We start from the raw sequence: 12,398 nt of genomic DNA on the forward strand, positions 1-12,398 counted from the left end.
CTAGATTACTTATATTGGAAACTAACTCTTTATTGCCATACCAATAATACATTCATTGAATTTGTACCACTTTGTGTTTTTATTTATTTTTTGTTTGTATAGTGTATGTGTGTGTGTATCGTGTATTAAAATATTTTCTTGAAATATATATTTCTATATTACATTTACATATATCGAAGCATTTTCACATGTCCCATTTTGATTACATACAGTTTTACATTCTGAACAAACAATAAATACAGTTAATACTATTTGGCAACGTACAATATAAATACATTATTCTTTGCTTTTTTCCTTTTTCATACTCGCCTTTCCATTTATTTCTTTACTTCTTCTCCATTCATATATCATCTGTTTGTACATATATATAATAACAACAAAAAGAGCGTTTCTTTAAAAAATATATCTATATATTTATGCCTGTTTAGCCTCCTGATATGAACACATTCTGTCAACAACGAGAACAAGAAGTAGTAGTTTATTTTTCTGCTGATGTTACTGGCGCATCTGAGCTCGACCCGCGGGAGATTCTACATCAAAAATTGAATTAAAAGAAAAACACAAATCAAATTCTAGTCATCTTTAATTGCGTTTCATATATTTAACAGGACCATTGAACCATTGTTATCATCATCATCTCACACAATCACAACACGAGAAACGAATGGATATTATTATAAATGAACTTAAAAGGTTAATTTCACGTAAAAAAAAATTACACATATATCATTAAGTACTGCACCGTTGTTGAATATGGATAACGAAAAAAGGATAACTCGAAAGAACGAACAATAAAAAAATAATAATTAAAAAAAAACAAACAAACAAAAGTTAATATCCCTATGGAGAGCGAGGAATGTTAATAGTGCCGACTAAACTTAATTAATTACAAAATAAAAAATAATGTAGTAAATGCAAAAATTTTCTATTACAAAAAAAAACTATTACTTTATATATAGTGTGTCATGACAAAAAAACGAGCTGTGCGCTTTTTTTGGATGACGGGAGAGTAGCACATCTAACCGGATCACACAAACTATTATTTCACTTTAATCATATATGCACGATTATTAATATTATTTTTTTTTGTAACTTTTCATAATATTTTTGTTTTTTTGTTTAAATTAAGACTTATGAACTGGCAGTGTGTGTTGTTGGTTATGGTTTTAGGCGGCGGCTTCCGCTTCGGTCTTGGATGTTTCCGTTTCGGCGGGTTCCTCGAGTTTGGCTTTCTTCTCGGGCGTTGCGCCATCGGCCTCAGCCTCTTTGGCATCGCCACCAACGGATTTCCTCTTTATGCAACACTTGTCGCCATCTGCAAAAAAAAAAATAGAAATATAAAAGTTTTTCTTTTTTTTTGGTTTGGTTCTAATCACTGTAAATATAATTTATGGAAATAGTAATTCAATGTTATCTAAACCAGGTGATAAGGTTCTCCCCACTTCCAAGAAGTCCAGGTGGTAATTTATTTAAATAAGCGCACACCCCAGTGTTTTTTTTTACTTGTTATCAGAGTTTACTTAGCATATAGTCTGTTGGTAGGAAATGGCTTTAGTTAACAGCCGTAACTGTGTTATCTTATCGGTTATATTGGATTTTTCACAGTGAGCACACGGTGTAATGTGTTTCCTGCAAATCGAGCTAGAAGTATACTTATGATTTTAGTAACAATGAGAAGCGATAAGTGCTTCGTATTATTAATACACACACATTTCATAACAGCTTTCTCAATTTGTCTGCTCTTTCAGATCAAACTAGAATTACTTTTTTTTTAATGGACTTGACATAAAAAATGATTTTTATTATAAACTTATTAACTAAATATTAAATTTTATTAGAATTAAAGCATTAACATATTTTGTAAGAATATATGTCCAAACAAACATTAGGATGTCAGTGTATTTAAACACTGACTTTGAGTAAATGTGACCTAATTTTGTATTTCAAACTAATTTGGTTTCAGATGTACTGAATATTAAAGAAACCTTGCTCCATTTTATTGGATTTCACAACTTCACTGGAAAAGCAGAAGCTGCTGGAAATATACAAATACTTTTATTTTGGTCTCTATATATTTAGGTCCTCATATCCAACTTCTTTAAATCTGACTATATTTGAATATTCTAAAAGTAAATTTCAAAAGTAGTTCATTTGCAAATTAATTCGCAGTATTTTCACAAAATTAGTATTTTTCATGTACACAGAAGTCTATCAATTTATAGCAACTTCAAGAAGAAGTGTATTCAATGCTATTATATAATAAAAATATATATTTTCTAGTCAAATTACAAAATTTAATACAATAAATTAGATTGGTTTCTAACACTTTTTCAATTAAGTTGAAACAACTTTGTTCATATTTTAGTAATATCGATATAAAAAAGAAAGTATCGATAATAATAGTCTTTACACCTCACATAGTCCGGCTTCAATCAGTTCTGATTCAACATAGTCCGGTTTGAAAATTTAAAAAAAAAACTAGAAAATTTAGATACAAAACTATTAAAACTATTGTTTCTTTCCTCTTTTGTTTGTGCGGTTTAATTGTTGTATGTATTCAATTTCTCGATTAGTCCGGTTTCAAACAGTCCGGAATCAATTACTCGGACTATGCGAGATACTGCTGAGATTGTATAAAGCAATTAATGTATTTGATGGAATTTTAAACAAGTTACTTGTTATGTTTAAAACGTTTACATATAAAGTTTATGACGCATTGAAATGATTTTATTCCCACTATGAACTTGCAAACCAGGCTACTTTTGATTCCCAGAAAGGCAAAATACGTGACGACTTCTGCGATACTACAAAATTCCCTGTCGTTAAATTATTATTATATTATTACAAGAAATCTGCTTAAAGAAAAAGAAAAACAATGAATGTTTCGTTTGTCCATTTTTCTCGGAATCACCAATGCATGGATTCCATGTCCATTAAGAAATCATTCATTAGAAAGCGCTATTTATAAACCTCCATTGTAGCACGAGATATAATTTGTTTGTATTGTGCGTTAGTTAGATACGACGGTAATAATAATAATAAAACTCTACTACGGACAAAACCATATTTGATGTTTGCATTATATATAGGAAAAAGAAAATAATCAATACTACGTTAAATGTGTAATTGGACATGACACGAAATTGGAGCAAGTGGAAAACGCTTTACTCGTCACTTTCCATAGTGATAGAGCGACGGAGAAAACTCTTATTGCGCAGCGAATTATACCAAAAATACATTTTTAAATTAAACAAAAAGACAGGTTTCGTGGGACTTCTTTAATACTTTTGTAAAGCAGTTTATTATACTTTTCAAAGTAGTTTTTTCTTCATATTGAGAAGAGTTTTCACCGCTTCTGTACTGAATTTGTGCTTTACATGCTTAGAACGAACGCATTCGTTAGAACCGGTTTGAATATTTAAATCCGAAAAAGGGAAGTGGTTTCTGTGCTAAACGACAGATGTCTCCGCGCAGTTCAAGTCCTTTTAAAGGCAAATCCATTATAAAACAACAAAAAAACTTACTCAAGCTGTTAAAGCTATCAACTAGTATAAAACATATAGTGAGTGAAGGTTATAAATAGACTTTAAATATCGTATCATTTTGAATACAGTGAATGTTAAATATTGCTGAATAATCCTATAGTGTTGACAAAACTTTGATTCGTCCCAAAAAAATATTAATATTCAATTTTATAGAGAGAATCATTATTTTAACTTACAGGAAATATACTAAGTCTCATAATTCGAGTTTTGTTAGTTGGCCCAAAACATAAACTTTCCAAACCCACAGGTTATGACCCAAATTGCATGGTAATTATGGAGACTTACCGGTGGTTTCGGTGCTATCATCTCCGTTCTTGGCTTCTTCTTCCTCCTTCTTCTCAGCATCGCCGTTTTCTTCAGCCTTGCCGTTCTCAGCTTTGGTCTCTTCCTCTTTCTTCTCCTCTTCCTCCACCACGGGCTTCTCTTCCTCTACCACCTTCTTCTCCTTCTCGGTCTCCTCAACTGGAACTTCACTGTAAACAAAATAATATTACTATTTAAAAAAAACAATTTATATTAAAAATAATATCTAGATAATATTTTAGTAGTGACGATAGAGAAGTTGAATATGCGATGATGAAATACATGTTGATATATAAAAATGAACTATGTAATTTTCCCATAATTTCAAGCGTAGGAGTAAACAACACAAAAAACGCGTGGTACCACAATTTATATAGAATATAATTTAAAGTCTCAGTTTTTAAAATAGAAAAACAATAATATGTCTAATTGTTAATTATAAATATTTAATTGTGAAAACTTAATTTGTAAATATTTGATTGTCAAAATACTCTCTCTGTAAATAACAATCATCGTTATAAATGTAACGAAACGTATGCCGTTAGATTAATTCAATTGTGCTGCGTACAAACCGACATTGTTTCCTAACTTCCTTCAAATGAACAAAAAAAAAGAATTGTATTCAAGTTTATCGTTTCTCAATATTACATAAATAAAGTGTGGGAATTTTTTTTTAATTACATTACACATTGTTACTTGAAGAGAATGACTGTCCTTTGTAATATTTATTTTTATATCACATAAGTAACAAATATAGAACTTATTTCTAGAATTTTAGACTTCAAGCACATTTATTGAAATAAATTTATTGGTTAGAAACGAGTTTCTTTTCTCACGAAAACTGATGAAGTGAAAAATGAATAAAAGAAATAAGTTACACTTTGAGACTGGAATAAAATATTTGTTTAAACTTCCCACAAAAATATTACAAAAAACAACATAGAGCATCAATAACAAAAATAAACATAATTTGTTGACGTTTGAATGAATGTGAAAGAGCTATCTTATACTGAGATCTGTTCATAAACGTTCGAAAACCGAATTGTTCGTTAACCGATGTTGGATTTAAGAAACTGCTCAAGTTTATATCATCGATTGATTCTTATACAAATACAAAAATTTGGCGAAAGTGTATTTGTCTGAACTGTTCGTTAACTGAATAATAAATTTAAAATATTGTCTATTTCTCTTTTCCTCAGAAAACAACAAAAACTGAAATATAAATATATTTAATATAATGTATTATTCACTTAACTTAAGTCTACATTTATTTGAGAAGGTCAAAGTATACACTTTCCTAGTTTATAAATGCTTTGAGTTACAGTAAATAAATTAGATTGTTTACAGACTTAGTTTAAAAAACTGAACAAAATATTTGTGAATTTAGTTATTATAAGTTTATTATTTAAAAACAATAATAAAGATTGATGATAGTTTAGCAATGTGTAAGGTGAATTAATTCCATTTGACAATTACAATGGCAATAGTAAATTGGTGAAGATGTTACAAATTAGATAATTTCGAAAACCATTGCATACATATGTATTTCTTTAAATATTTATTTTAAATGTGACGTACGATATGAATAATATACTGTCAAGTCCACTAATTTTTTATAACTTAAAGTTTTAGACTTTCTGGGAAAAAGTAGATGGGAAATTTTCTAACAATTATTTATTTAATGAGTATTTTGATTTATAATAGTTGTAATGTATATATTGTTACTAATAATTTGATGTTATAATTACTTTTGTAAAAAGTTACTGTTTATAAATTGATTTTTTGTATTAAATCCTTGTTTTGTTGTGGTTACATAGATATGTAATTATTTGTGTTATTGTAAAATTGTTGTACTAAATAATGTCACTAATAATTTAAAGTTATAATTACTTTTATAAGTGTATTTTTACTGCGTATAATTTGAATTTTTTGTATTAATTCCATGTTTTGTATAAACATGTATGTTTGTGTTGGCAACAAAGAAAGAAAAGACACTTGAGAAGTGAAGTGAGAGCACTCACAAAAAGTTGTTTACAAAACAAAAGCGAAGCGTGTTTATTGTTATCGCAGTCGGCACTTGTGTGTAGTTTTTGAATCCTCTTCCAATGTGCAAATTGCATCCTTCAGGTGGCGCTGAGTCGCGAAGAGCGGTCGTTAAATTCGCGTCGTCCTTTTTTCGCACAACCCAATGTGTACAGGACATAGAAGATAAAAATAAACGGCCTCAAGGTTTCGCGCTCTGTTTGTTAATTCATCCTCTCTTTTTATGTATATATTCTTTCAGGTCGGCCATTTTGTCGTGGACCGGCGCCAAAACAAGCACGAACCGGTGCCACGAGTTTTTTTTTCTGTGTTGTATGCATGTCTTCCGTTTCTTTTCATCTTCCTCGAGTTTCCCGCAAAAACCTGAAGGGTGTTTTTTTCGAATGTGATTGTTGTGTTTGTGTGTGTATATACTTACGTTTGTTCTACTTTCTTGTCAGCCATTCTGGATAGAGTTTAGAGCTTGTAGCACGAATAGAGCGAGTAGATGTATAGAGTTGAACTGCCGAAGGATATCTCTCGGAGAGAAAAACGTACGGACACCGGCTAAAGTCGCACACAAAATGAAAGAGAAAACTGGGAAAGAGACGCAGCAAGGAAGCGGAGCGACGCGCTCTCCCATTGGTCCGCTTTCGTAATAGGTGAAAACGTCGGTGGCGCTCGCCAGTTTCCGGTAGCGTTGCCGAATTTTGCCGCAAATTTTGAATGATGTTACTCCTCACCTCTCCGCCTAATCATCATATAAAAGGATGTTTCGTCATCGTCGCAACACCGAAATATTTCTTTCGCTCTGGTTACCGGTTTATTTCGAAGCGCGCAAAAACCGCGCTCGAGAGGAACAAATGACGTTGCCAAATCTCGCGATTCCGAGAAATCTTGGATTCTTGTTCATCATTTCAGATAGCGGGAAATGCACGTCGTTATTTTCGTTTGCTTTCTGTTTCCTTTCCTCTCTCTCTCACCCCCTCCTTGTTATACTAGAACCTTTTCACGCATAACAACTTGTATCTAGGATTCTAACGGAAAAGTACTGGCAATATAAGTTCAACAAGTGTTGATTTGTTGGATTACTAAATTGGTTGCCATGACAACATAATTCAACATTAATTTAATTGTAAAATGAGTATAATTGCAGTAATCAAAATATTTTTTAAATACGTTTTGTAAAGAGAAAATGCGTATAAAATTTCATTTATTTTTAGAACCTTTTCACGTATAAGACATAACTTGTATCCAATATCTTAACGGAAAAGTACTGGCAATATAAGTTCAACAAGTGTTGATTTGCTGGATTACTAAATTGGTTACCATGACAACATGTTAGTGTCATAATAATGATAAATTACATTATTTTAATTGTTACATTAGTATAATTGCAGTTATCAAAATATTTTTTTAAATACGTTTTGTAATAGGACAATGCGTATAAAATTGAATTTATTTTTAGAACATTTTCGCGCATAATACATAACTTGAATCCAGTATCTTAACGGAAAAGTACTGGCAATATAAGTTCAACAAGTGTTGATTTATTGGATTACTAAATTGGTTACCATGACAGCATGATATTGTCATAATAATTTAACATTAATTGAATTGTTACATTACTATAATTGTAGTAATAAAAATATTTAATAAAACAAAATGTGTTTTCAAATATGTTTTGTAATGAGAAAATGCGTATAAAAGTTTATTTATTTTTAGAAAATTTTTCTCGCATAGCGCATAACTTGTATCCAGTATCCTAACGGAAAAGTACTGGCAATATAAGTTCAACAAGTGTTATGCAAATATTGGGTTATCAAATTAGTTACCATGACAATGTTTATGCTATAAACAAGTTTTAATTTAATTGTTACATACATAATTGAAGTAGTAAAAACATTTAATAAAACGAAATCTTTTTTAAATACCTTTTGGATGAAGATATAATTTATAAAAATTCATTGATTTTTAGCAATCTTTTCGCGCTTATTCAGTATTCTAACGGAAAAGTACTGGCAATATAAGTTAACAACTGCAAATGATCAATTATTGAATTACCAAATTGGTTTCCATGACAACATGATATTAATAGGTTAATTAGTTTAATTTTTACAAGAAAACATGTTAGAAGAAGAAAATTGTAATTTAATACAACAAAAATATGTAGAAAAGTGTATTTAACGTTAAGAACTTCTCATACAATATGAACATTGTAGGATAATTTACAGGTAATGGCAATATTGTAACTACTATTGTATCTTTATTATTCATTAATAGTTGAAAGACGTAAGTAAATTAAATAAGTTTAGTCTGAAATACATTTTTTTTAGAAAAATGTGAATCTTTTCTAAAAAAACTGAAATGATTCAGTAAATTATTAATGGCAAAAATCAAAACTTATTTTAATTGCACGAGAAAATTTCACAAATTGGTTAGTATTTATAAATAGCAAAATATGAATTTGTATCAAATCGATAAATGTAAAAGATTATTTTGCTTAAGATTAACAATGGTTTCGTATATTTAAAAAAAACCGTTACGATAGAAACATGATGATCCGTGCGATGTATAGCTTCTGATAAGTTACGATTTACCAAACCATCAATTACATTGCTATAGCAGCATGTTATTAACCGTGAATTATTGTTTGGGTAGAAGATTATTAAGATATAAAATCAAACGTATGAATTGTATGCTATTATTAGTTAAGACTTAAAAGTAGAAATAAATAATATTTGAATTAAAAGAAAAGAAGGAACATATTCAAGAATGATACAATTTTTCATTCCCACTATACTTATTACAAGAGTTTTCAAATTTTTGTTTTACGTAATATCTAACATAATAAACTCACAATACTCACTTACAAGTCTATTATATTAGTCTATTATAATAATTCATTGCTACTTAAATCAAAACATTAATATTGAATACGTAATAAAATGTGATATGTGTTGGTCATTAAATTTTGATTAGAATATCATAAACAAACCACAAAACAAAAAACGTGCTTGCCATGCGAAATGGAGCGCTGCTAATTTACATCGTTTCCTATATGGAAACCACCTGGCCCACCTTCGATATCGTCGGTATTGATTATTTAATCAATAACATAATTCTATGATTAGAGCGTTCCGTTTAAAAGCAAACAACACTTTCGTACAATTGAAAAACACGTAAAAGTAATTTCGGGTACTCGTAAGTAGTATTAATGGTTATCTGCACTCGTTTTAATTGAGGATTAGCGATTAGGGGATTTACAAAGTGAAGGACAACGAGTAACGTTTTTTTTTGGCTAATCGTTCAATAACTTCTCTATTTTTTTTATAAATTTCATCTTCTCTCTTTTCGAAGCTCGAATGTGAAGTTCTACCCTCACAATGACTATGATTTATGAATTCAGAGAAAACTTTATCAGATTTTTCTTCTAATTTTCTACCTGTAACCTTTGTTTTGTTACCTACCACTTCTTTGTTCTTTCTTGCTATAGAACGAAGATTTTAAAAGTAAAACTGAAAATAAAATGCTCTCAAAGAAAACTGAAAAGTTTATACATGAATCATTATATTAATCATCATTAATTTATTTAGTTTTCACAGAATAAATAAATTACATTAGAGTGATGTGCGTTAAGGACCACCCAAGCTGGAGGAGTGCTAAGTTCTAAACACAAATATGGTGAACGTTAAAGCATCGCAAGGACGACTAGTCATATATTTTTGTTTGTTTGTCTTCAATCCACTCTAACGCATAAATCACATTATTCTTTCAATTCTTTGATATCGATTATTACCATGGCAATGTTGTGTTGTGTCCGTTTAAATTGAAGAAGGATTTTGCTTTATAAAATATTCATATTGTTGTACTCGTTCGACGTAAAATATAGAAACTTGTAATAGGATTTGGGTCTATTTTCGATTGCGCAATCCTCGGCAGAAGACATGCACACTTGGCGAACCGTGGCCGAAAGTGGATTACGTAACAGTTTCTGTGAAGCCGACGGACGGATGGACGGAACATCGCTTCGGTGGCTTTCAAATTCATGCAACAAACAACACCAAAAAAAATAATGACGAAAGCTACATGAATGTAATTCGTTTTTAAATAGAGCGCACATATCATTATTATTTCCCTCGGTTATTTTGTACCTATGTATGCATATTTCTGGAAATATGAAGAGCGCATAACTTTAGATACAACTATGTAAAGTTATGTAAATGTGGTTGAAGAAACCGGTGTCAATGAGGTTACTCGATGTTCCAGTTAATTTTGACAAGTTTTAATTAGTTTCATTTCCATTACAATGCGTACGTATTTTCATAGAAAATTTGCAAATACTGAGAGAAGAATACAGTACAACATTGCTTGCAAACTAAACAAGGAATTTTTAGATGGTGAAAAGTTATGATGGACATGTAGAAGCAAAAATAAATACACAAATGATCTAATATGAAAATTAATTAGTGTAAATTGAAAACCTATGTATTGTCAATATGGGACATTGGTGTATAAATAAATAAGTATATAAGATGTTAAGTTTTTCATGTATATATGCAGAAAACAGATGAGAATAATTGTATTAGGTGCATAAATAATACAACATTACCTAGCATAGTACGGGATAAACTATAGTACTGTTTGAAAATTTCAAAAGAAATTACATTTGTATTGAGCAAAATTAAAATAAATTCTAAAAAATTAATATACATAAATGATAGCCTAGCCTTTTCCTTTTTAAATCCTCGATTATTTGGGTTTCAAACAGTGCGGCATATTGACGGAACCGATTATTCGCACTGTATGAAGTATGATTGTACTTCATGTTTACAAATCCGTTCTAAAACTATTTAGTAATTAATTTCAATAAGAACTCTAAAATTTAAATATTTTGTTTGTGTTAATAGAAAATGTAATGAAACAATAATACCCAACTTTACTATATTTAGTTTTATTGTAATAAAAAGGTGCTTTTCATTTTTCAATCTACAAGTTATTTATATAAACATTGATTGTTGTATGAAAAATGTTCTATAAGAAACTAATATAATATAAAAGTTAATAGTAATTTTAAATTCTCATATCAATCTGTAGTAAATAGACAAAAAGTAAGATACACTAAAAGATCAATCAATCAATTTTGTTTAAAATCTAGTACAAATTTAACTTGTTCTAATAAAGTATGATTAAGCAAGATGTAACATTCAGTTTATAATTAATTTGTAACTTAACAGTTTTCATGTACTTCTACTAAAGACTACATCATATTTGAGAAATAAGTCAAAATATAAGTAACTATGTCAAATTCGAACGCCTCAATTGAAATCCATTAGGGGCATAAATAGAATAGTATTATTAGTATTCCCAATACATCGTTCCTAAACATATACATCATCTAAAATAGAACCGAAGTATTCATGACATGGACTTCCTTAAAAATCTATTTTGACAACGCATTGCGTAAAATCTAATTGGAGTTAGAAAAATAGTCAAAAATAAAATTTATATATATATATATAAAAAGCAGCAAATACGTAACATCCAGTTAAGTTTTAGCAACTTCATTATACGAAGAACAACAAAAATACGTTGAACCTAAAGAATTCGTTCTAATGTGCTAATGCTGCGCTATTTATTCAAGTTATATGCGATTGCTTCTCAATTCATTGCTCCAACACGAGCACGAGTTGTATAAATCAAGATTTACCACCCAATTTCAGTTAGGATTTGTCGAAGAACTGTAATTAGCGAGATTTATCCGATTTGCATGTGTAAGGATAGGGTGAAAAAAGGTGGCTTGATAATTTGAATTTAATCCGCGACGCGATATTGATCTATGTATTTATTGGGTCAAGGCAGTACGTTTGGTGGTCTACGAAGATGTTGTAATGACCTTAGATATTCTAAGTACTCCCTCTAACACAAGCTAAACAATAGGGTGTAATTATAGTAGAGGAAAAGTTATGCAATTCTCATTAATATTTACAATCTAATGATATATTTCCAATGGATCAATTCAATGAAAACCTTACCATATGTTTCACTCTATACAATCATTATACAATGTGTATACAATATTTCACATCATCCACAGTTTTTCTTATAAGAATTCCTATGAACAAAACAAGTAATCATGTTTAAACTAAATGATAATCTAATTGGAATTGTATATGACAATTTGTCTAATTATTTACTATTGGGTATTATATTTTATAAATAAATCTATTCTAAGATTATACAATTATATAATTATGTTTTTATTTCTTTGTTTCAAAGAAAATGTTTCAAAATTTTGAAAATTTTCTTGGGTTTTCTAATCTCGGAATTTTAATTATTAGATTACATTATCTTAGTTGTCTTCTTGCTTAACTTTGTACATTCTATTTATCTACAAATGTTTTGTTTAAAATGTCTGAAGATAACTGGTACTGTTTAAACTGTAAAATATTCTATATTATAGCAAGAAGTTATAGTTTAGAAATTAACGATTTTTTTTTATCTCAAATCTGTACTTAGATATTATAT

At 29.5% G+C, this 12,398-nt stretch overlaps 1 protein-coding gene across 1 annotated transcript; it reads right to left on the bottom strand.

The window, feature by feature from the left end:
- Positions 1-565: 565 nt before the first annotated feature.
- On the bottom strand, positions 566-6,482 carry LOC108568866 (X-linked retinitis pigmentosa GTPase regulator-interacting protein 1-like). The gene is made up of 3 exons (XM_017930213.1): positions 6,310-6,482; positions 3,831-4,018; positions 566-1,315 (listed from the first exon to the last, which is right to left on the bottom strand). Exons 1-3 carry the CDS (start codon positions 6,333-6,335, stop codon positions 1,167-1,169), a joined length of 363 nt encoding a protein of 120 aa, XP_017785702.1. The 5' UTR covers positions 6,336-6,482; the 3' UTR covers positions 566-1,166.
- Between the last annotated feature and the right edge of the window lie 5,916 nt (positions 6,483-12,398).

Source organism: Nicrophorus vespilloides, unplaced genomic scaffold, assembly GCF_001412225.1.
Source record: "Nicrophorus vespilloides isolate i.1.1-1 unplaced genomic scaffold, Nicve_v1.0, whole genome shotgun sequence".
Classification (NCBI taxonomy): Eukaryota; Metazoa; Arthropoda; class Insecta; order Coleoptera; family Silphidae; genus Nicrophorus; species Nicrophorus vespilloides.